Genomic DNA, 21,898 nt, shown 5'->3' on the forward strand with positions numbered 1-21,898 from the left:
TCACTCCACTTTTGAACTAAAACCACACCAGTTATTTCCAGACGGAGGTAGTAATACATTTAAAAAAATTTAAATAGGTTTGCATGACGTCAAAGCCATCCATTTGGCTCCATACGGTTTGTTACTGATGTCAACATGTAGGTCGTGTACTCAAAAATGCCCTGAGTACCCCGAGGCACCGTCCTTCAGAAAACATGATTCAACACAACGTGAAGACAATAACGAAGCCAGAATTCAAATGTATTGCCACTATAGTAGCCTGTTATTTCACGCATGCTAAATACAGCAGAATATATTCAGTTAAGTACACTTTCAGAGCGCTGGTAATGGTGAAAGGGTCGACTGGCAGAATCAAATTTGTTTCTTTGCATCAGGAAACTAAGCTGCCAGACTTTTCGAGGCTATCTCATAGACATTTTCAGAGAGTCCATTGGCTGAGATAATCATCTCCAACTGGGCCTGTAGAAGAAAGGAGCGTTTAGAGTATTTACACCACGCCTGTAACATACTCCTACCTGTTATGCAATAAGCGACCCATTGCGATTTAAATGCAGAGAGAGTTAGGACTTCTAGACAGACCTTAGCAAGAGCTTGTCTCGTCTCGTCATATCTCCTCCATCGAGAGAATGCTGACACCATGCGGGATGCCACCTATACATTGTTTAATGTGACAAATGTAATCAAAAACCAGTTGAAACACAAACAAAAAAAGGAAACAAGGAATTACAGTGAAGAAAACCTGAGGATTTATTTTGTCGAGCTGTAAAACAACTTCACCCAAGAACTTGTAACCAGAACCATCTTTCGCGTGAAAACTCACAGGTGACCCACAAAATCCTCCAATTAAAGAGTATACCTAAGCCACAAGCAAATCTTCAGAATTCTATACCAATTTAAATGCCAAAATAGTACAGCTAACACCATGTACCTTGTTCGGATTCCGCATGTCAAAAGCAGGATGAGCCAGTAACTTCCGAACATTGGCTACATTTCCAGGAATGTCCGAGGTAGCTTGAAGAGCAAACCACTTGCTTACAACCTATTGGAACACAAGCAAGTATATAAGCTCCCGTGTAACAGAATACAATAAAATAATTTTGCCAGAATTAATAATGTACATACAGTAACTATCTTACCAAATAATCTTGCTGCCATTTGTTATAGAAGTCCAAAAGGGCATCCTCACGGACTTGACCTGGATTTTGAGACAATGCTGCTAATGCAGCAAACTGCTCGGTCATGTTAGTAGCAGACTTGTACTCATTTAATGCAAGTTCAGTGACATCTGGCTCATTCAGGGATGCAAGATAAGCTGCAAACATCACCCAGGAATATATTAAGATACACTGCCTGAAACATGATTCCCATGTTGGAGCAGAACTTACGGAAGTAAGAACATACCGAGACATGTATTTTTCAACGCACGGCGAGCCACGCTATCATGGTTAAATACATAAGCTTCAGAACTTCTGTTACTTGTTACCTATGACGAACAAATGAGTCTTTAAATGAGGGAATGAGGACAAAATTGCAACAGCCTACCGGCTAGTAACAGAAACAAGATTAAAACCACTTCACCAGTTTGTTATCAAATGCCCAAATAATCACCCGCATTCATAGTGATTTACTAAACAGTATAGTCTAGATCTTCACTCAATATTGCCTAAAAACCAGTGCTAAAATAGAGCACATTGCCACAAATTTCAGACAACTTTTAGTTGTTGCCTGATGTCACTTACAGCAGCAAGAAGATCGTCTTTGAGTTGAAAGGCAAGTTCTTTCTTAATAAAGGTCCGGACAGCATGAACTGCATCGGGATCTGCAATTGACATCATGTCCATAATCTCGCCTTGACCAGGCAGAGTTATTGCTTTTGCAATGAATTCCTGTAGAAGCTCAGATTAGCCCTTTATAACTGATTTTTGCAATCATAAATCACAACTGGGCAGAACAAAAATTACTTTATCCAAGCTTGTGCTTCGCAGGATTGCTCTAAGTCCATCAACAAATTTTGTATTTAGCACCAATGTTTTCTGTTGTTGGAAGTCAGCCACAAGACTGAACATCAATTTGCGTGCCAATATTTGACCTGCTTCCCATCTATATAGAATACAAGAATTGTTATATTCAACTCTGCATTGAAAGGTAGATATATTTAACAAGTAAACAAGAAGAAACCTGTTAAATTCATCTGAATCATTGGCAAGTAAGAAATACAAGTCACTCTCAGTCAGATCAGAATCAAGACGGATGGGAGCACTGTATCCCCTCAACAAGGAAGGAACCGGTCTCTCAGGTACATTATTAAATATAAACTCTTCCTCCGTCTGAAAGATCAAAACATACCTCATTCAGCAACTCCAAAAATCAGAGAGGAATGTGAATAAACAATTGAATATCTATTGCACATATAGAGAAGGCTGATAAGCCGATGAAAGATAAATTACTTGATTTTTTTTCAAAACTGAATTCCTACAGCCGTTAAGATCCAGCAAAAATGACATTTGAATGAACAAAAGACTAATTCAGAAGATACAAGACTATGAATGAAGAATGGAGAATACTGCAGCTGAACTGCACAGGATGCTACTATAGATGGTAGTTACAAGCACAAACCAACTTACAGCCTTGCATGTTCAAAAAGAAAAGGCTTGCCATTGGCATTCAAGAGAACCTTTTTGCAGGAAGACTAATAATTCGTGTACCTTCTTAAACTGAAGAACTGTGGTGAAGACTGGATGACCATCATTAGAGAGTGTTTGGACCATCCCATCACTGTAGATGGAAGTCAGGGGCATATCTTCTCCGGTAGAATCAACAAGTCCAACAGCAACAGGTATGAACATTGGCTCTTTCATCGGTTGGCCAGGGGTAGGTGGCACTTCTTGACTAAAAGATTAAAAAAAGGAAGATGAATTTAGCAATCCTCCCAAAAATAAGCTACAAAGAGCTGAATAACAGCGCACACAAAATTAGTGTTCTGTTAGAATTGACGGAAGGAAAATGGAAATAGAGTAAAATGGAAGAATAATCTCAATGTAGATTATTTTATCAAGTTTGATAGAGGTAGATAAAAATGGAGAATGTGAAAGCTTACCTTAATTTCAAAGAGAATGTCTGGGAACCTTCATCATATGACGAAGTTGCCTTAACAGTAGGTGTACCTGCTTGAGAGTACCTATTGGATGGTTCTTTTCAAATCAGATTGTGCATGCAACAGGTAAAATGATTGACATGTATTACCATTGTAAAAAGTTCGGCAACTGTGCATTATTTGCATCACACATGGCTGCGTAAAAGTCTTCACAAGTCACGGCTTGTCCATCATGCCTTTGGAAGTAAAGATCCATGCCCTGCAACAGAAGACGATCTGGTAAATAAGCCACACGAATATATAACAAATATTCAACAGCTGAAGAGAAGAGACACCCCATGACATGCATAATATATACTCCCTCCGTTCCTAAATGTAAGTCTTTCTAGAGATTCCACTGGCGACTACATACGGAGCAAAATGAATGAATCTACACTCTAAAGTATGTCTATATACATCCATGTAGTCCGCTAGTAGAACCTCTAAAAAGACTTATATTTAGGAACGGGGGGAGTAGCAGATTCTCATCACAGATATGTCATGTATATTAGGTGCCACCTTTCTGGCCAAAATAGAAGAGTAGGAAATAACTGAATGCCAATTGATTTTTCATAATTAAGAAACAGTACAATTGTGTAAAAGGACATGATCAAAACACAGTTAGCACACTTGACTTTTACCTTCCGAAACCCTGAAGCTCCAAACATTGTCTTGTACATCCTGACGACTTCAGCACCCTACAAGAACAGCATATCCATTTGTTACATCCTGCAGTTATTGCCTAAGTCACATGAGATGACAAGCTAAACCCAATACCTTCTCATAAACCTGTGCGGAAATTCCATAACCATCAGATGGCGAGGTAAAAAGCAGCAAAAGAGAATGTCAGAACATTTCCATTGCAAAGCTTAGCTAATACAAAACAGAACAGGGGAAAAGCATACCGTGACTGACCATGTCATCCACATTCAAGGTCACCAAAGAATGTTCATCAAAAAAGTTTTCAGGGTTTCATCAGGGATTTGGAAGTAATTAGTTAACATTGTTGTACACCCTATTACGTGCATAATATTTCACAGATAAAAGCAACTGACCTGTATAGAAGTTGTCCATCTGGAAATCAAATTCAAAAAAATAATTATACCACAGATATTTATGGTACTTGTACGTTTAGTGGTAATTAAAATCAAACAACTGAGACTTAATTATGAATACCTTGATATATGAAAGGGGGCGAATAGGATGTGCCATAGGCCCAGCATCCTGATATCAAGGGATAAGTAATGATTAAAAAATAAACTTGTGGCTGGAAGTTCATTGCAGCATCTACATCAGACTAATGAGAAATGCAGTAACACAGAATGCACATGTAAAGAACCTGAGGGAATTGATAGGATCTAAGTTTAGAGACATCAGCTATGCGCTTTACTGTGCGACAGCCAAGATCTGATGAGAATTCCTGCACAACATCCTTACTTAGTTTAGAAAACAAAAGCAAATTTACATTACATAACATTATGGTCTACTGCACGAGTACCTGATCCCTGAAGACAGTTAGTCCTTCTTTCAACGTTAGTTGGAACCAATCACGACAAGTCACTCTGCAATTAGATAGGCACAAGAGATTATTTCCACTCTAAACTAATCATGCATGTGGCCGCGTCAGGAAAAAACATAGTTGCTACAATATGCTTTCCCTTGCAAGTTTAAAACGTTTCAAAGTGGAATAGCTGAAAACCCTAGTAAACATGCGATCAGCAACAGACCAACCAGACCCTGCACCTTCTGAGAAAGTAAAAACAATAAAAGATACATCTAGTAGTGTTGTTGTTGAGATAACTACCTATTCCCAGTCCAGTTGTGGAAATACTGCAGAAACAATAAGCAGCCAAGATCAGAAGTACAACTAAATTCAATAAAAATATCAAAATTATGTGGACATAACAAATACTCCCTCCGTCCCAAAAAATGTGTCTTAACTTTACTACAACTTCAGTGCAAAGTTTTACTAAAGTTGAGACACTTATTTTGGGAAGGACGGAGTACATTGGAAAAGAAAAACTGAAACTTCTAGGTGATATACCTCATGTCCAATGACACCCAAAATTGCAGCATAATCACCATCAGTGGCAGCTTCTGGTGATGCTAGCACAAGTCTAGATTGAAATACCTGTTCATTGATAAACAGAAAATCATCAAATTATTGGTGTGCAAATAATTTCTAAGCAGAGGCAAATTCTTACGTTCAAGCTCTTGTTTTCCATTGCTCCCCTGCGAATAATGGCAAATTATTTTATCAGGGCAAGGCAATGCCATTAAGAAACCATAATGCCACCATTTTTTGGAAGAGTACCGATGCAAATAGTGAAACAAACTTACATATTGAAATCAGGAACAACAACAATGTTGAACAAATCGAGATCATATTCAAGACCAAAAACCTGGAACAACACACAGGTGGAATTAGATTAATTATCTGATTATAATAATTATGTCACTTATTCTGATAAATAATTGTAGCAAAATAACAAGACAAATCAGTCAAGTAGACTAACCTCCTCATCCCATTTCATAGCTTCTTTAAGAGAATACATAGCATGTGATGTTTTTGGCAAATCTTGAGCAGGAGTCCAAATTCGAAGTGTAACTTTGCGGCCAGAACATGTAACAAATGAGTCCTCCCGGCACTCCAACTGACCAGCAACTAGCGCAAACAAGTAGCATGGTTTCTTGAATGGGTCCTCCCATAGTGCGTAGTGCTTTCCACCCTATAGTTCAGATAAAAGCATGTGGGTGAGCACGTCAGTGTGTTCGCTCTGGCAATTGCACATGAAAGCAGTGTACCTCAAGATCACCCTGCTCGATAAGATTGCCGTTAGACAACAACACTGGATACAGAGTTTTATCACCTTCAATACGACAAGTATATTTTGCCATGACGTCCGGGCGATCCTGTGATAGCATTTAAATTTGCAAATGTAAGTCATCTCATCACCAGAAGAAAAGGTAAAACATTATCTTCAATGGACAGAAAAACGAGATTGGTTAGTTTGATGCATATGCACAGTTAGGTTCAATACATGGTGGCCTACAACAGAGAGAATATCACGGTTATCTATTGAGCATAAATTCCAAAATGGCAAACCTACCTGAAAGTAGGTGATTTTCCTGAATCCTTCTGCTTCACATTGGGTGCAAAAATTACCAGTCGACCTGTACAGACCCTGTAAGCTTATAACAAATCAGAAAAGAATACAAGAGATTTTAATCCCAAGAACTAGTAAAGTCTGTGCTCCTCCCAGTGGTTTGTACCTCCAAAGATGTGTTGAGCTGAGGATAAATCTCCGTAACAATTTCCATGTTGAATACACCAGCAGGTGGTGTCAAAATTGTCAGATGGCGTGGATCAACTGTATACTTGTCACTCTAACATTCAGAGTATACACAAGTCAGGCAATTAGCATACTTACATTACATCCAAAAGATGCAGGAACTAATAAATGAACACACTTATGAACTGCAGTGGGCTTCAAATAACTAGGCACACAGATATTGTCATAAAATAAGATGTGGTTATTTGATACTACTCAGTGTGGAGTCGCAATTACAGGTGTATATGTAATAGCTAGGTGGAAAATATAGCCTGAAGAATGCAGTATGAATGCAACATGGGACTGCTTATTCTCTTGACCACTCATAAAATCTACTACAGCAAGAAGATGGGCTTCTTTCTCTGTCTGTCATGTACATGTCTGTGCTTTGTCCAACTACTTCTGTTCCAAAGAACTTTAAGAATATTGCATGTAAATTGGGTCTAATATTTAACCGTGAACAAAGGTTTCAACCACTCTAGAATAATTTTACCTTATTCCCAACTTATTTCTCAAAATCATGAACATATGTGGATCATGTGAGCCCATGCACACACAACTTCATGCTACATGGCATAAGTAGATCACGTGAAGTACCTTCAGCTCTGTGCCATTGATTTTGATTGATAACAGCTTTAGATCACGTCCGTTAAGAGCGAGTGGAGATGAGGTGCCTGCTACAAAGAGTTTGTGATGAAGTCCAGAACCTCATTTTGAACGTCTCAAACTGAGAAAAATAATGGATGAACAAACAAATACACAAGAAAGTCCTAAAGCATCTAACTAGAAAACTAATGGCATGTTTCAAAAGATACAACACCGATATGATTCTCTAAATAAAGTACAGCTCCTAGGATGAATCTTCACCTTCATTGCCTGGAGATACAGCTATTTTAGAAGTGACTATGGTCTTTTCATCACCAAGTTGAAATTCTAAATCCACCTGCAGAATAATTATGTAACAGTAAGAAGTTAGAAGTACTGTACAGAAAGAAAAATAGCAAAATCTATGGCTTTCCAGGGGAAGTATAGCTTTGACTTGAATTTATTTTTATCACGCAGCCAGCACACAAGCACTGCAATTGCATCGCTATAGTGCACCGCAAACCCAGATAAACTCTACATACCAGCATTTCTTTCTAGTAAAATTTGTGAACTTGTACAGAAACAACCCATATGCCATAGCAGTTGAAAATATCCAAGAATGGAAGCACATATACTGAAAACTGAGTGCTGTATAAACTTGAAAAAGAAAGCTGAGTTACCGTGTCAAACAAGTAGTCGGGTTTTTTGTAGTCTTTCAAGAATATCTCCTTCGGAAGGTCCATCTCTGGTTCTTCAGCTGCAGCAGGAGGTGGCTCTGTTGCAGTCAAACAAGCTGTCCTCTTGCTGACAGACTTTGAACTCTGAAATATAAAATTAAATAATAAGAACACGGAATATACATTGTATGCTACATGAAATTAAGCAAGAAATCTGACGAACCCACTTGCCAGAAAACACAGATTATTTAATTCGCAAAATCCTTTTTTAGTTACACAATGCAACACTTCATTGCCAGCCCAATTAACACAACATTCAGGAAACACATATGCAACGTTTAACGAAGGATAGTAATAATGTATGGAAGAAAAAACTAACATGTAATGACAACAAGGAATTGGACCTTGTTCCTGTCCAGTGTGAACCCTGCAACAATGCAGACCATAATCTATAAGCGACGCAAAGTAACTGCGGGCAACAAGGCCAAAACTGGAAGGGGGAAACGATGTGCAATAAATTATACTCCCTCCTTTCCTAAATATAAGTCTTTTTAAAGATTTCATTAGGAAACTATATACGGATGTATATAGACATACTTTAGAGTATAAATTAACTCATTTTGCTTTGTATGTAGTCACTTAGTGAAATCTCTTAAAAGACTTATATTTAGAAACGGAGGGAGTGTATCATTATCATGCAGCCGCAAGATTACAAGAGGGAACTCACCTCCTTTGTTAAATTAGCGCGGTAGCCAGAGTCCTTGTTCCCTGGGGAACCCCTCTTTGAAGAGGAGAAAGGCAATCTTTGATACTGGCAGGAAAAAAAAGGTGGGAAATAGTCAAGAGAGGCCCAGTAGATCACTCAATGGCAGTATGCTAGAGAACGTCCCCGCCACACATAAATATGAGCCCTGCCAATCTAGTACTCCCTTTTAACCAAAATAATAAGTTCTAGGATTATCTTCAGTCAAACTTGTCTACGTCTGACCAAGTCTATGACCAAGTCTATGCAAAGATCTTCGAATATCAAATATACATACAATATGAAAATATATTTCATAATGAACCTAATGAAGCAAATTTTGTGTTGCAGATGTTGATATACTATTATATAGAGAAGACTAGGCCCCCCTTGATGAAGTTTTTTTCTCAGCGGATCAAAAAAACATAGTAGTGAAGTTTGGCTTGGGAGAAACCTGAAACTTCAATTATTTTCGTATTTTGAGACGGGGGAAGTGGCATAAGTCTACGTCAGATGCACAAATAAATGAAGAATCCCATCAAGCCAGCACCAAAGGGAGCGATTCCAACATCGAAACACTAGGTGTCTGTAAACTCTAGAACGGAGACAGGCTACAATTTGCAGGAGAAGAAGGAGCGAGCAGTTGAGTGAGGGGAGAGTGGAGTCACATGGAGAGGGGAAACCGCGGCGAGAAACCCGGCCTTAACCAGGCCGCGACCCTGGCACGCCGCGGCGGGGCTAAGGAGACGGCGGGCCATTCCAAAATCCCCGACACCCGGACTCGATTCGCGCTCGGCGTTTAACCCTATAGCAAACCCTAGCATAAGATTGGGATCATTTGGTCGGATCCCTGCGCGGGGAGCGGGGAGCGGGGGGGCTTACCTTGGTCGAAGGAGAAGGAGGAGGAGGAGGAGGAACGCCGCGCCGCCGGGTCGGGCTGGATCTCCGAAGTGGATCCGCTGCTCCTGGTCGTCGGAGAGATAAGGAGATAAGCTCGCGCCGTCGCGTTTCGGTCGCGAGAGCGAGCGAGCGAGCGAGGTTTTTCTTTCGGGGTTCCTGGCCCACTTTTTCTCTGTTTTCTTTGAGGGGCACGGTTGAGACCCTTCGGGGCTGATCTGGCTGGCCCATGGTTTTTGTGGAGCAGCTATAAGTATCATTGGATTGGTCAAAAATGTGGTCCCTAAAAAACAGTATAAATTTTGGGGATGAGAACGACTCGAATGAGGTAGAACGTGAACGGTGATGGCGACGGCCGCACGCCAAAGCTCACGCTAAGCTACTTGCAAACCGTCGACTCGAATCAAACACCACGGGTTGTGAGATAGATAGACGGAAGATGTGCATGGATGGAACCGACGCGATGGGGGAGAAACGGCTCGTACCTCCTGATCGGGTGGTGGGTTCTGTTCCTCGGAGCCCGGAGTGGGCAAGTAAAAGGAGCATACAGGCGGTGGGATAAGTCGAAGAGAGAGGGAGAGAACGAAATCGAGGGATAAGGTCATTCGGGTGCATCCCTTTGCGTGGTTGCAGACACAAAACGCGACGCAACCACTGACGGAAATAGACGTGCATCTGTTTTCTTGTCCGCTGCACCATTTTCAGCCCAAATTTGAGTTGGTTTGATGATGACATGGCTACCACGGTTACATCCACGGTATTTGTTGCTATACCAATTGGACCAATTATTGGAGACGCATGTTAGTTAAATAATCAGATACTTTTCATTTCTTGGTAATGGTTCTAATGTTTACGAGAATATTATGTTGCCGAAGTTAGATATATTTGTGTTTCTTACAAATAAAGGGACTGACATGGACAAGAAGGATAAACATTGGACCATTATCAAGCATGAGATGAAGGGGCGCACAAAAAGGAACAAAAATGGAGGTTGTAGTGGAGATTTCCACAAAGCCACCGTGATTACATACAAGAAGGTGGAAGAAATATACAAGATGGTCTTTCATGTATTTTGTCCATAGCTTATTATTGGTGTTACGTCACCTTATTTTTTGATCAGACTCATATAATTTAAAATACTACTCTCTCCGTTTTAAAATAAGTGTCCCAAGCTTAGTACATTTTTATACTAGAACTAATACAAAGTTGAGACACTTATTTTAGAATGGAGGGAGTACTTAATATGCTAGGTTGTTTAGACTCTGTATTATAGGGGAAGCGACCCATGAGGGATTTTAGCCCCACCTTGTTAAGGGTAGACGAAATTCCCCCTCTTTTCCTCTATAAATACAACTCGCAGGGCCTCTGATGCGGAGCATCCTACGTTCATTCCCATGGGCTCTCCATCACCACCCCAAGCACCAAGAGGACCAATGACAAGAGCACGTGTAAGAGCTATCGAGAACAAGGTGACATCTATCCTATTTGAAATATCATTCGAACCACTCGAGACATGGATACTACCTCAAACGGGAATGCTACGCATGCTTAGGTACTAAGAAGATGACCTCGGAGACGCTCGAAGTGAAGGCTAAGCCACCATATAGACGGGCGAAGAAACACTGCAAGTGGAGACGTCAAACACCTACAGCGACCGAACATCCGTCCCAAGTCCAGAAATCTGGTGGCCGCGCAACCAGAACCAAAGTCCAGCGAAGACTCTAGCGGTCGGACATCCGACCCCTACCAGGACATCCGACGACCTCGCACGCCGAACATCCGGCGCGAGGATTCCAAAACCTCGCAAAAACTTTTTCCGTAGATCCGTATTTTCAAAACGTTTTATCTCCTAAACCGTGTGTCCAAATCTCGAACCGTTTTAACTGTTGGCTTTCTCGCGTCGAGATCTTCAAAACTAGATCCCATGTTGATAGGTTTTGACGAACTTTTTTTCCATGAAAAAAATCGGACGAAAAAACCGTGCCTCACGCGATAGAAAAGAAAAAACACATTTTTTTCCTTTTCCGAAGCAAAACCATGCCTCTCGCACAAAAAAAAAGAGTGCAGAAAACGCGTTTTCCCCTTTTCGGGAGCGTGCCTCTCGTAAGAAAAAAAACCGAAAACGCGTTATTTCCCCTTTTTGGGGAGGCACGGACGTGCCTCTCGCGAAGGCAAAACCGTGCCTTTTGCGGAATCAAAACTGTGCCTCTTGTAAAAAAACAGAAAACATATTTTTTTTCCTTTCCAAAAGGCACGGGCGTACCTCTCGCGAAGGTAAAATCATGCCTTTCGTAAAAGCAAAACCGCGCCTCTCGCAAAAAAATGAAAACGTGTTTTTTCCCTTTCCGTGCCTCTCGCGAAGGCAAAATCATGCCTCTCGCAAAAAAAACGAGTTTTTTCGCATAAAAAAAGAAAACACTTTTTTCGTAAAAAAAATATGATTAACATAAAAAAAGGAAAAAAATCACTCAAAAAAGACAAAAACGCATGCAGGGCTCTCGGAAACGCTAAGAACGCGACACGTGGCGACGGCTAGAAACGCGCCAAGTGGCGGCACGCGGGAGCGATCGCTGCAAGGTGTTGGAATTATGCCCTAGAGGCAATAATAAATATAGTTATTATTATAATTCATGTATCAAGATAATCGTTTATTATCCATGCTATAATTGTATTGAATGAAGACTCATTTACATGTGTGGATACATAGACAAAACACTGTCCCTAGCAAGCCTCTAGTTGGCTAGCCAGTTGATCAAAGATAGTTAGTGTCTTCTGATTATGAACAAGGTGTTGTTGCTTGATAACTGGATCACGTCATTAGGAGAATCACGTGTTGGACTAGACCCAAGCTAATATACGTAGCATGTTGATCGTGTCATTTTGTTGCTACTGTTTTCTGCGTGTCGAGTATTTGTTCCTATGACCATGAGATCATATAACTCACTAACACCGAAGGAATACTTTGTGTGTATCAAACGTCGCAACGTAACTGGGTGACTATAAAGATGCTCTACAGGTATCTCCGAAGGTGTTCGTTGAGTTAGTATGGATCAAGACTGGGATTTGTCACTCCGTGTGATGGAGAGGTATCTCGGGGCCCACTCGGTAATACAACATCACACACAAGCCTTGCAAGCAATGTAACTTAGTGTAAGTTGCGGGATCTTGTATTACAGAACGAGTAAAGAGACTTGCCGGTAAATGAGATTGAAATAGGTATGCGGATACTGACGATCGAATCTCGGGCAAGTAACATACCGAAGGACAAAGGGGATGACATACGGGATTATATGAATCCTTGGCACTGAGGTTCAAACGATAAGATCTTCGTAGAATATGTAGGATCCAATATGGGCATCCAGGTCCCCCTATTGGATATTGACCGAGGAGTCTCTCGGGTCATGTCTACATAGTTCTCGAACCCGCAGGATCTGCACACTTAAGGTTCGACGTTGTTTTATGCATATTTGAGTTATATGGTTGGTTACCGAATGTTGTTCGGAGTCCCGAATGAGATCATGGACGTCACGAGGGTTTTCGGGATGGTCCGGAAACGAAGATTGATATATAAGATTACCTCATTTGATTACTAGAAGGTTTTCGGAGTTACCGGGAATGTACCGGGAATGACGAATGGGTTCTGGGAGTTCACCGGGGGGGCAACCCACCCCGGGGAAGCCCATAGGCCTTGAGGGTGGCGCACCAGCCCTTAGTGGGCTGGTGGGACAGCCAAAAGGGCCCTATGCGCATTGGAATAAAAATCAAAGAGAAAAAGAAAAAAAAGGAGGTGAGAAAGGAAAGAATGACTCCACCCACCAAACCAAGTAGGACTCTGTTTGGGGGGGGAGTCCTTCCCCCCTTTGGCTCGGCTGACCCCCTTGGGGCTCCAAGGTCCCCCCTCTCCCACCTATATATACGGAGGTTTTAGGGCTGATTTGAGACGACTTTTCCACGGCAGCCCGACCACATACCTCCACGGTTTTTCCTCTAGATCGCGTTTCTGCGGAGCTCGGATGGAGCCCTGCTGAGACAAGGTCATCACCAACCTCCGGAGCGCCGTCACGCTGCCGGAGAACTCTTCTACCTCTCTATCTCTCTTGCTGGATCAAGAAGGCCGAGATCATCGTCGAGCTGTATGTGTGCTGAACACGGAGGTGTTGTCCGTTCGGCACTAGATCGTGGGACCGATCGCGGGATAGTTCACGGGGCGGATCGAGGGACGTGAGGACGTTCCACTACATCAACCGCGTTCACTAACGCTTCTGCTGTACGGTCTACAAGGGTACGTAGATCACTCATCCCCTCTCGTAGATGGACATCACCATGATAGGTCTTCGTGCGCGTAGGAAATTTTTTGTTTCCCATGCGACGTTCCCCAACAGTGGCATCATGAGCTAGGTTCATGCGTAGATGTCTTCTCGAGTAGAACACAAAAGTTTTTGTGGGCGGTGATGTGCGTTTTGCTGCCCTCCTTAGTCTTTTCTTGATTCCGCGGTATTGTTGGATTGAAGCGGCTTGGACCGACATTACTCGTACGCTTACGAGAGACTGGTTTCATCGCTACGAGTAACCCCGTTGCTCAAAGATGACTGGCAAGTGTCGGTTTCTCCAACTTTAGTTGAATCGGATTTGACCGAGGAGGTCCTTGGATGAGGTTAAATAGCAACTGATATATCTCCGTTGTGGTGTTTGCGTAAGTAAGATGTGATCCTACTAGATACCCATGGTCACCACGTAAAACATGCAACAACAAAATTAGAGGACGTCTAACTTGTTTTTGCAGGGTATGCTTGTGATGTGATATGGCCAACGATGTGATGAGATATATTGGATGTATGAGATGATCATGTTGTAATAGATAATATCGACTTGCACGTCGATGGTACGGCAACCGGCAGGAGCCATAGGGTTGCCTTTATACTAATGTTTGTGCTTGCAGATGCGTTTACTATATTGCTAGGATGTAGCTTTAGTAGTAATAGCATGAGTAGCACGACAACCCTGATGGCGACACGTTGATGGAGATCATGGTGTGGCGCCGGTGACAAGAAGATCGTGCCGGTGCTTTGGTGATGGAGATCAAGAAGCACGTGATGATGGCTATATCATGTCACTTATGAATTGCATGTGATGTTAATCCTTTTATGCACCTTATTTTGCTTAGAACGACGGTAGCATTATGAGGTGATCTCTCACTAAAATTTCAAGACGAAATTGTGTTCTCCCCGACTGTGCACCGTTGCTACAGTTCGTCGTTTCGAGACACCACGTGATGATCGGGTGTGATAGACTCAACGTTCACATACAACGGGTGCAAAACAGTTGCGCACGCGGAACACTCGGGTTAAGCTTGACGAGCCTAGCATGTGCACACATGACCTCGGAACACATGAGACCGAAAGGTCAATCATGAATCATATAGATGATATGATTAGCATAGGGATGCTTACCATTGAAACTATACTCAACTCACGTGATGATCGGACTTGAGCTAGTGTAAGTGGATCATGAACCACTCAAATGACTAGAGAGATGTACTTTTTGAGTGGGAGTTTAGCGAATAATTTGATTAAGTTAAACTCTAATTATCTTGAACATAGTCTAAGTCCACTTTGAATATATTTGTGTTGTAGATCATGGCTCACGCGACAGTCACCCTGAATTTTAATACGTTCCTAGAAAAAGCTAAGTTGAAAGATGATGGAAGCAACTTTATAGACTGGGCTCGTAATCTTAAGCCAATCTTACAAGCTGGGAAGAAGGATTATGTCCTTAATGCTGCGCTAGGAGATGAACCACCCGCTACGGCTAATCAGGATGTTAAGAACGCTTGGTTAGCACGTAAGGAGGACTACTCAGTAGTTCAATGTGCAGTCTTGTATGGCTTAGAACCGGGACTTCAACGTCTCTTTGAGCATCATGGAGCATTTGAGATGTTCCAGGAGTTGAAGTTTATCTTTCAGAAGAACGCCCGGATCGAGAGGTATGAGACCTTCGATAAATTCTATGCTTGCAAGATGGAGGAGAACTCGTCTGTCAGTGAACATGTGCTCAAAATGTCTGGGTACTCAAACCGTCTAGCTGAGCTGGGGATTGAACTCCCGCAAGAGGCTATCACTGACAGAATCCTTCAATCACTGCCGCCAAGCTATAAAGGCTTTGTGTTGAACTACAACATGCAAGGGATGAACAAGTCATCCGGCGAGTTGTTTGCGATGCTGAAATTCGCAGAGTCTGAACTCCGCAAAGAGCATCAAGTGTTGATGGTGAATAAGACCACTAGTTTCAAGAGAAACGGCAAAGGCAAGAAGGGTAATTCAAAGAAGAGCGGCAAGCCTGTTGCCAATCCGACGAAGAAACCAAAGCTGGACCTAAGCCTGAAATAGAGTGTTACTATTGCAAGGGTATGGGTCACTGGAAGCGCAATTGCCCCAAGTATCTGGCAGCTAAGAAGGCGGTCAAAGAAAAATCAGGTATATTTGATATACATGTTATTGATGTGTACTTAACCGGCTCTCGTAGTAGTGCCTGGGTATTCGATACCGGTTCTGTTGCTCATATTTGCAACTCGAAACAGGAACTACGGAATAGACGAAGGCTGGCGAAAGATGAAGTGACGATGCGCGTAGGAAATGGTTCCAAGGTTGATGCAATCGCCGTCGGCACAGTTTCACTTCAGTTACCATCAGGATTAGTTATGAACTTGAATCATTGTTATTTAGTGCCTGCGTTGAGCATGAACATTATATCTGGATCTTGTTTATTGCGAGATGGTTACTCTTTTAAGTCAGAGAATAATGGTTGTTCTATTTCTATGAGTAACATCTTTTATGGTCATGCACCCAATGTGAGAGGATTGTTCATATTGAATCTTGATAGCGATACACACATATACATAACACTGAGACCAAAAGAGTTAGAGTTAACAATGATAGCGTTATATTTTTGTGGCACTGCCGTTTAGGTCATATTGGTGTAAAGCGCATGAAGAAACTCCATGCCGATGGACTTTTGGAGTCCCTTGACTTTGATTCACTTGACACGTGCGAACCATGCCTCATGGGCAAGATGACTAAAACTCAATTCTCCGGAACAATGGAGCGTGCAAGTGACTTGTTGGAAATCATACATACCGATGTGTGTGGTCCGATGAGCGTAGAGGCACGCGGCGGATATCGTTATTTTCTCACCTAACTCACGATTTGAGTAGATATGGTTATGTCTACTTAATGAAGCACAAGTCTGAAACATTTGAAAAGTTCAAGCAATTTCAGAGTGAAGTTGAAGATCATCGTAACAAGAAGATCAAGTTCCTACGGTCTGATCGTGGGGGTGAATATCTGAGTTTCGAGTTTGGTGCTCACTTAAGACAATGTGGAATTGTTTCACAGTTAACACCGCCTGGAACACCACAACGTAATGGTGTGTCCGAACGTCGTAATCGTACTTTATTAGAGATGGTGCGATCTATGATGTCTCTTACCAATTTGCCGTTATCGTTTTGGGGTTATGCATTAGAAACAGCTGCATTCACTTTAAATAGGGCACCATCAAAATCCGTTGAGACGACACCATACGAACTGTGGTATGGCAAAAGGCCAAAGTTGTCGTTTCTTAAAGTTTGGGGATGTGATGCTTATGTCAAAAAGCTTCAGCCTGAAAAGCTGGAACCCAAAGAGGAAAAATGCGTCTTCATAGGTTACCCAAAAGAGACAGTTGGGTACACCTTCTATCTCAAATCTGAAGGCAAAGTGTTTGTTGCTAAAACGGAGCTTTTCTCGAGAAGGAGTTTCTCTCGAGAGAATTGAGTGGGAGGAAGATAGAACTTGACGAGGTTGTCGAACCTCTCATCCCTCTGGATGGTGGCGCAGGGCAAGGGGAAACCTCTGTCGTTGCGACACCGGTTGAGGAGGAAGTTAATGATGAAGATCATGAAACTCCGGTTCAAGTTTCTGTCGAACCACGCAGGTCGATGAGACCACGTGCTACTCCAGAGTGGTACGGTAATCCCGTCTTATCAATCATATTGTTGGACAACAATGAACCTGCAAATTATGAAGAAGCAATGGTGGGCCCAGATTCCAACAAATGGCTAGAAGCCATGAAGTCCGAGATAGGATCCATGTATGAGAACAAAGTGTGGACTTTGGAGATACTACCTGAGGGCCGCAAGGCTATTCAGAACAAATGGATCTTTAAGAGGAAGACGGACGCTGACGGCAATGTGACCGTTTATAAAGCTCGACTTGTGGCAAAGGGTTTTTCACAAGTTCAAGGAGTTGACTACGATGAGACATTCTCACCCGTAGCGATGCTTAAGTCCGTCAGAATCATGTTAGCAATAGCTGCATTTTTCGATTATGAAATCTGGCAGATGGATGTCAAAACGGCGTTCCTTAACGGTTTCCTCAAGGAAGAATCGTATATGATGCAACCCAAAGGTTTCGTCGATCCTGAGAATGCTAACAAGGTGTGCAAGCTCCAGCGATCCATTTATGGACTGGTGCAAGCATCTCGGAGTTGGAACAAACGCTTTGATGAGGTGATCAAAGCATTTGGGTTTATACAAGTGGTTGGAGAATCTTGTATTTACAAGAAAGTGAATGGGAGCTCTGTGGCGTTTCTAATATTATATGTGGATGACATATTGTTGATTGGAAACAACGTAGAGTTTTTGAAGAGCATAAAGGATTACTTGAATAAAAGTTTCTCTATGAAGGACCTAGGAGAAGCTGCTTACATTCTAGGCATTAAGATCTATAGGGATAGATCAAAACGCCTGATAGGACTTTCACAAAACACATACCTTGATAAAGTTTTGAAGAGGTTCGAAATGGAACAGTCCAAGAAGGGGTTCTTGCCAGTTTTACAAGGTACGAGATTGAGTAAGACTCAGTGCCCAGCAATTGATGAGGATAGAGAGCATATGCGCTCCGTCCCGTATGCTTCAGCCATAGGCTCTATCATGTATGCAATGTTGTGCACTAGACCGGACATTAGCGTGGCCATAAGTATGACAGGTAGGTTCCAGAGTAATCCAGGAGTGGATCACTGGACGACGGTCAAGAATATCCTGAAGTACCTGAAAAGGACTAAGGAGATGTTTCTCGTGTATGGAGGTGACGAAGAGCTCGCCGTAAAAGGTTACGTCGATGCAAGCTTTGACACAGATCCGGACGACTCTAAGTCGCAAACCGGATACGTATTTATTCTTAATGGGGGTGCGGTAAGCTGATGCAGTTCCAAGCAAAGCGTCGTAGCAGATTCTACGTGTGAAGCGGAGTACATGGCTGCCTCGGAGGCGGCGAAGGAGGGTGTCTGGATGAAGCAGTTCATAACGGATCTTGGAGTGGTGCCAAGCGCACTGAATCCAATAACCTTGTTCTGTGACAACACGGGTGCCATTGCCTTAGCAAAGGAACCACGGTTTCACAAGAAGTCCAGACACATCAAACGACGCTTCAACCTCATCCGCGACTACGTCGAAGGAGAGGACGTAAATATATGCAAAGTGCACACGGATCTGAATGTAGCAGACCCGCTGACTAAACCTCTTCCACGGTCAAAGCATGATCAACACCAGAACTGTATGGGTGTTAGATTTATTACAATGTAATTCGCATGATGATGTGAGGGCTAGATTATTGACTCTAGTGCAAGTGGGAGACTGTTGGAATTATGCCCTAGAGGCAATAATAAATATAGTTATTATTATAATTCCTGTATCAAGATAATCGTTTATTATCCATGCTATAATTGTATTGAATGAAGACTCATTTACATGTGTGGATACATAGACAAAACACTGTCCCTAGCAAGCCTCTAGTTGGCTAGCCAGTTGATCAAAGATAGTCAGTGTCTTCTGATTATGAACAAGGTGTTGTTGCTTGATAACTGGACCACGTCATTAGGAGAATCACGTGATGGACTAGACCCAAACTAATAGACGTAGCATGTTGATCGTGTCATTTTGTTGCTACTGTTTTCTGCGTGTCAAGTATTTGTTCCTATGACCATGAGATCATATAACTCACTAACACCGGAGGAATACTTTGTGTGTATCAAACGTCGCAACGTAACTGGGTGACTATAAAGATGCTCTACAGGTATCTCCGAAGGTGTTCGTTGAGTTAGTATGGATCAAGACTGGGATTTGTCACTCCGTGTGACGGAGAGGTATCTCGGGGCCCACTCGGTAATACAACATCACACACAAGCCTTGCAAGCAATGTAACTTGGTATAAGTTGCGGGATCTTGTATTACGGAACGAGTAAAGAGACTTGCCGGTAAACGAGATTGAAATAGGTATGCGGATACTGACGATCGAATCTCGGGCAAGTAACATACCGAAGGACAAAGGGAATGACATACGGGATTATATGAATCCTTGGCACTGAGGTTCAAACGATAAGATCTCCGTAGAATATGTAGGATCCAATATGGGCATCCAGGTCTCGCTATTGGATATTGACCGAGGAGTCTCTCGGGTCATGTCTACATAGTTCTCGAACCCGCAGGGTCTGCACACTTAAGGTTCGGCGTTGTTTTATGCGTATTTGAGTTATATGGTTGGTTACCGAATGTTGTTCGGAGTCCCGGATGAGATCATGGACGTTACGAGGGTTTCCGGAATGGTCCAGAAACGAAGATTGATATATGGGATGACCTCATTTGATTACCGGAAGGTTTTTGGAGTTACGAGGAATGTACCGGGAATGACGAATGGGTTCCGGGAGTTCACCGGGGGGGGGGGCAACCCACCCTGGGGAAGCCCATAGGCCTTGAGGGTGGCGCACCAGCCCTTAGTGGGCTGGTGGGACAGCCCAAAAGGGCCCTATGCGCATTGGAAGAAAAAATCAAAGAGAAAAGGAAAAAAAAGGGGAGGTGGGAAAGGAAAGAAGGACTCCACCCATCAAACCAAGTAGGACTCGGTTTGGGGGGGAGTCCTTCCCCCCTTTGGCTCGGCCGACCCCCTTGGGGCTCCTTGAGCCCCAAGGCAAGGTCCCCCCTCTCCCACCTATATATACGGAGGTTTTAGGGCTGATTTGAGACGACTTTTCCACGGCAGCCCGACCACATACCTCCACGGTTTTTCCTCTAGATCGCGTTTCTGCAGAGCTCGGACTGAGCCCTGCCGAGACAAGGTCATCACCAACCTCCGGAGCGCTGTCACGCTGCCGGAGAACTCTTCTACCTCTCCGTCTCTCTTGCTGGATCAAGAAGGCCGAGATCATCGTCGAGCTGTACGTGTGCTGAACGCGGAGGTGCTGTCCGTTCGGCACTAGATCGTGGGACTGATCGCGGGATAGTTCGCGGGGCGGATCGAGGGACGTGAGGACGTTCCACTACATCAACCGCGTTCACTAACGCTTCTGCTGTACGGTCTACAAGGGTACGTAGATCACTCATCCCCTCTCGTAGATGGACATCACCATGATAGGTCTTCGTGCGCGTAGGAAATTTTTTGTTTCCCATGCGACGTTCCCCAACACAAGGCTCCTTAGCGCTCGCTATAGGGTGTGTTTGGTTGCCTGTGTGTCTCTAGGCTGCATCGCATGGGACATCCTGGTGAGCGTGACCCGTTTGAGCTGATGCAGAGATTGGCTGAGATGTGTGTTTGATGGAGTGTATGATATTGTTGCATGCGAGATGCTACATACAAGAGATGTTGTTTGGTAGACTACATTTGAGCTTTAGTCTATGAATCAATTTCAATAATTTCAATTAGATACGTATCATTCCATGAAACAACATGCAAAAGAAAATTGAACTAAACGCATGTTTCAATTTTTATTTGTCAAAAAGATTTCAAGCAAATGGAAACATTCTCACGATCTAGGCCATTCAACATAGATGGGTAGAAGGCAGCGGCGGACACCAATCAAACTGGGGCGCAGATGGGCCGCCGTCGGCTCGCCGGAAAGATTGGGAGGGTGGCACACCGACGAAGGAGCTCGGACCGGTGGTGGATGATGTGGCAGCGAGCGCCTGACGCGGGCGTGGAGGAGCGCCGACCAGGGAGCCCAGATTGATGGTGGACGAGGGAGCTTAGGCGGCTGCGGCGGCGGCGATGGGTTACTCGATCTAATCTGTTGCGTGAGAGGGAGGACGAGGAAAAGCAGATACGAGACGGGAGTTGCGGCCTGGTCTGGCGAACCAACCTCTACGCGGAGAGGATGCGCGCCGGCGACGAGCTAGCGAGGCGCCGTACAAGATCCGTCGCAAGAGAGAGAGTAGTGGGGGAGGAGAGCGGTGCGTGTGGGGGTGGGAATCACATGGGTGTGGGCGTCGGTGCAGGCTCGCGGAAACGGCCGAAACTTGCGTTTCCGCTCAGCCCGGCTCAAAGGACTTTTTTGCATAAGTCGGACCAGGCTCAACTAGACATACAACATACCAAACAACTAGATAATCGCATGATGGATGCGAGCCAGGTACAATACAAGAAACCAAACACGGCCCCGGCGGTTGCTCTCGGAACATACGGGGACCGGACGGATGCTATGGGCCGGCGCATTATTGCGAACCTAGAGG

At 43.3% G+C, this 21,898-nt stretch overlaps 1 protein-coding gene across 2 annotated transcripts; it reads right to left on the reverse strand.

Annotated features, from left to right (window-relative positions):
- Positions 1-224: 224 nt before the first annotated feature.
- On the reverse strand, positions 225-9,546 carry LOC123411056 (puromycin-sensitive aminopeptidase). 2 transcript variants are annotated; one of them, XM_045103977.1, is made up of 34 exons: positions 9,352-9,546; positions 9,138-9,274; positions 8,455-8,538; positions 8,107-8,154; positions 7,731-7,871; positions 7,333-7,408; positions 7,063-7,142; positions 6,407-6,520; positions 6,244-6,318; positions 5,939-6,046; positions 5,650-5,862; positions 5,474-5,535; positions 5,338-5,365; positions 5,178-5,264; positions 4,938-4,963; positions 4,632-4,695; positions 4,473-4,553; positions 4,310-4,357; positions 4,189-4,207; positions 4,039-4,043; positions 3,911-3,922; positions 3,775-3,831; positions 3,244-3,353; positions 3,098-3,178; positions 2,706-2,889; positions 2,179-2,327; positions 1,962-2,100; positions 1,740-1,886; positions 1,402-1,483; positions 1,137-1,312; positions 929-1,039; positions 740-856; positions 580-651; positions 225-459 (listed from the first exon to the last, which is right to left on the reverse strand). In XM_045103977.1, the coding sequence occupies exons 2-34, from the start codon at positions 9,225-9,227 to the stop codon at positions 379-381; spliced, it is 2,967 nt and encodes a 988-aa protein (XP_044959912.1). In that variant the 5' UTR covers positions 9,228-9,274; positions 9,352-9,546; the 3' UTR covers positions 225-378. The 2 variants fall into 2 exon arrangements, with proteins under 2 accessions (XP_044959912.1, XP_044959913.1); XM_045103978.1 differs by having other exon boundaries at positions 7,063-7,139; positions 9,352-9,545.
- Positions 9,547-21,898: the final 12,352 nt, after the last annotated feature.

Source organism: Hordeum vulgare, chromosome 7H (genome assembly GCF_904849725.1).
Source record: "Hordeum vulgare subsp. vulgare chromosome 7H, MorexV3_pseudomolecules_assembly, whole genome shotgun sequence".
Taxonomy (NCBI): Eukaryota; Viridiplantae; Streptophyta; class Magnoliopsida; order Poales; family Poaceae; genus Hordeum; species Hordeum vulgare.

What these genes read in the sequence shown, in the direction of transcription:
- LOC123411056 (XM_045103977.1), bottom strand. Translation starts at nt 9,227, where the DNA reads ATGGCCCGCCGTCTCCTTAGCCCCGCCGCGGCGTGCCAGGGTCGCGGC. An exon ending in TGGGTGTCATTGGACATGAG is followed by an intron (nt 4,964 to 5,177) that starts GTATATCACCTA and finishes TTGTTTCTGCAG; the next exon opens with TATTTCCACAACTGGACTGG. An exon ending in TTGCCGAACTTTTTACAATG is followed by an intron (nt 3,179 to 3,243) that starts GTAATACATGTC and finishes ACCATCCAATAG; the next exon opens with GTACTCTCAAGCAGGTACAC.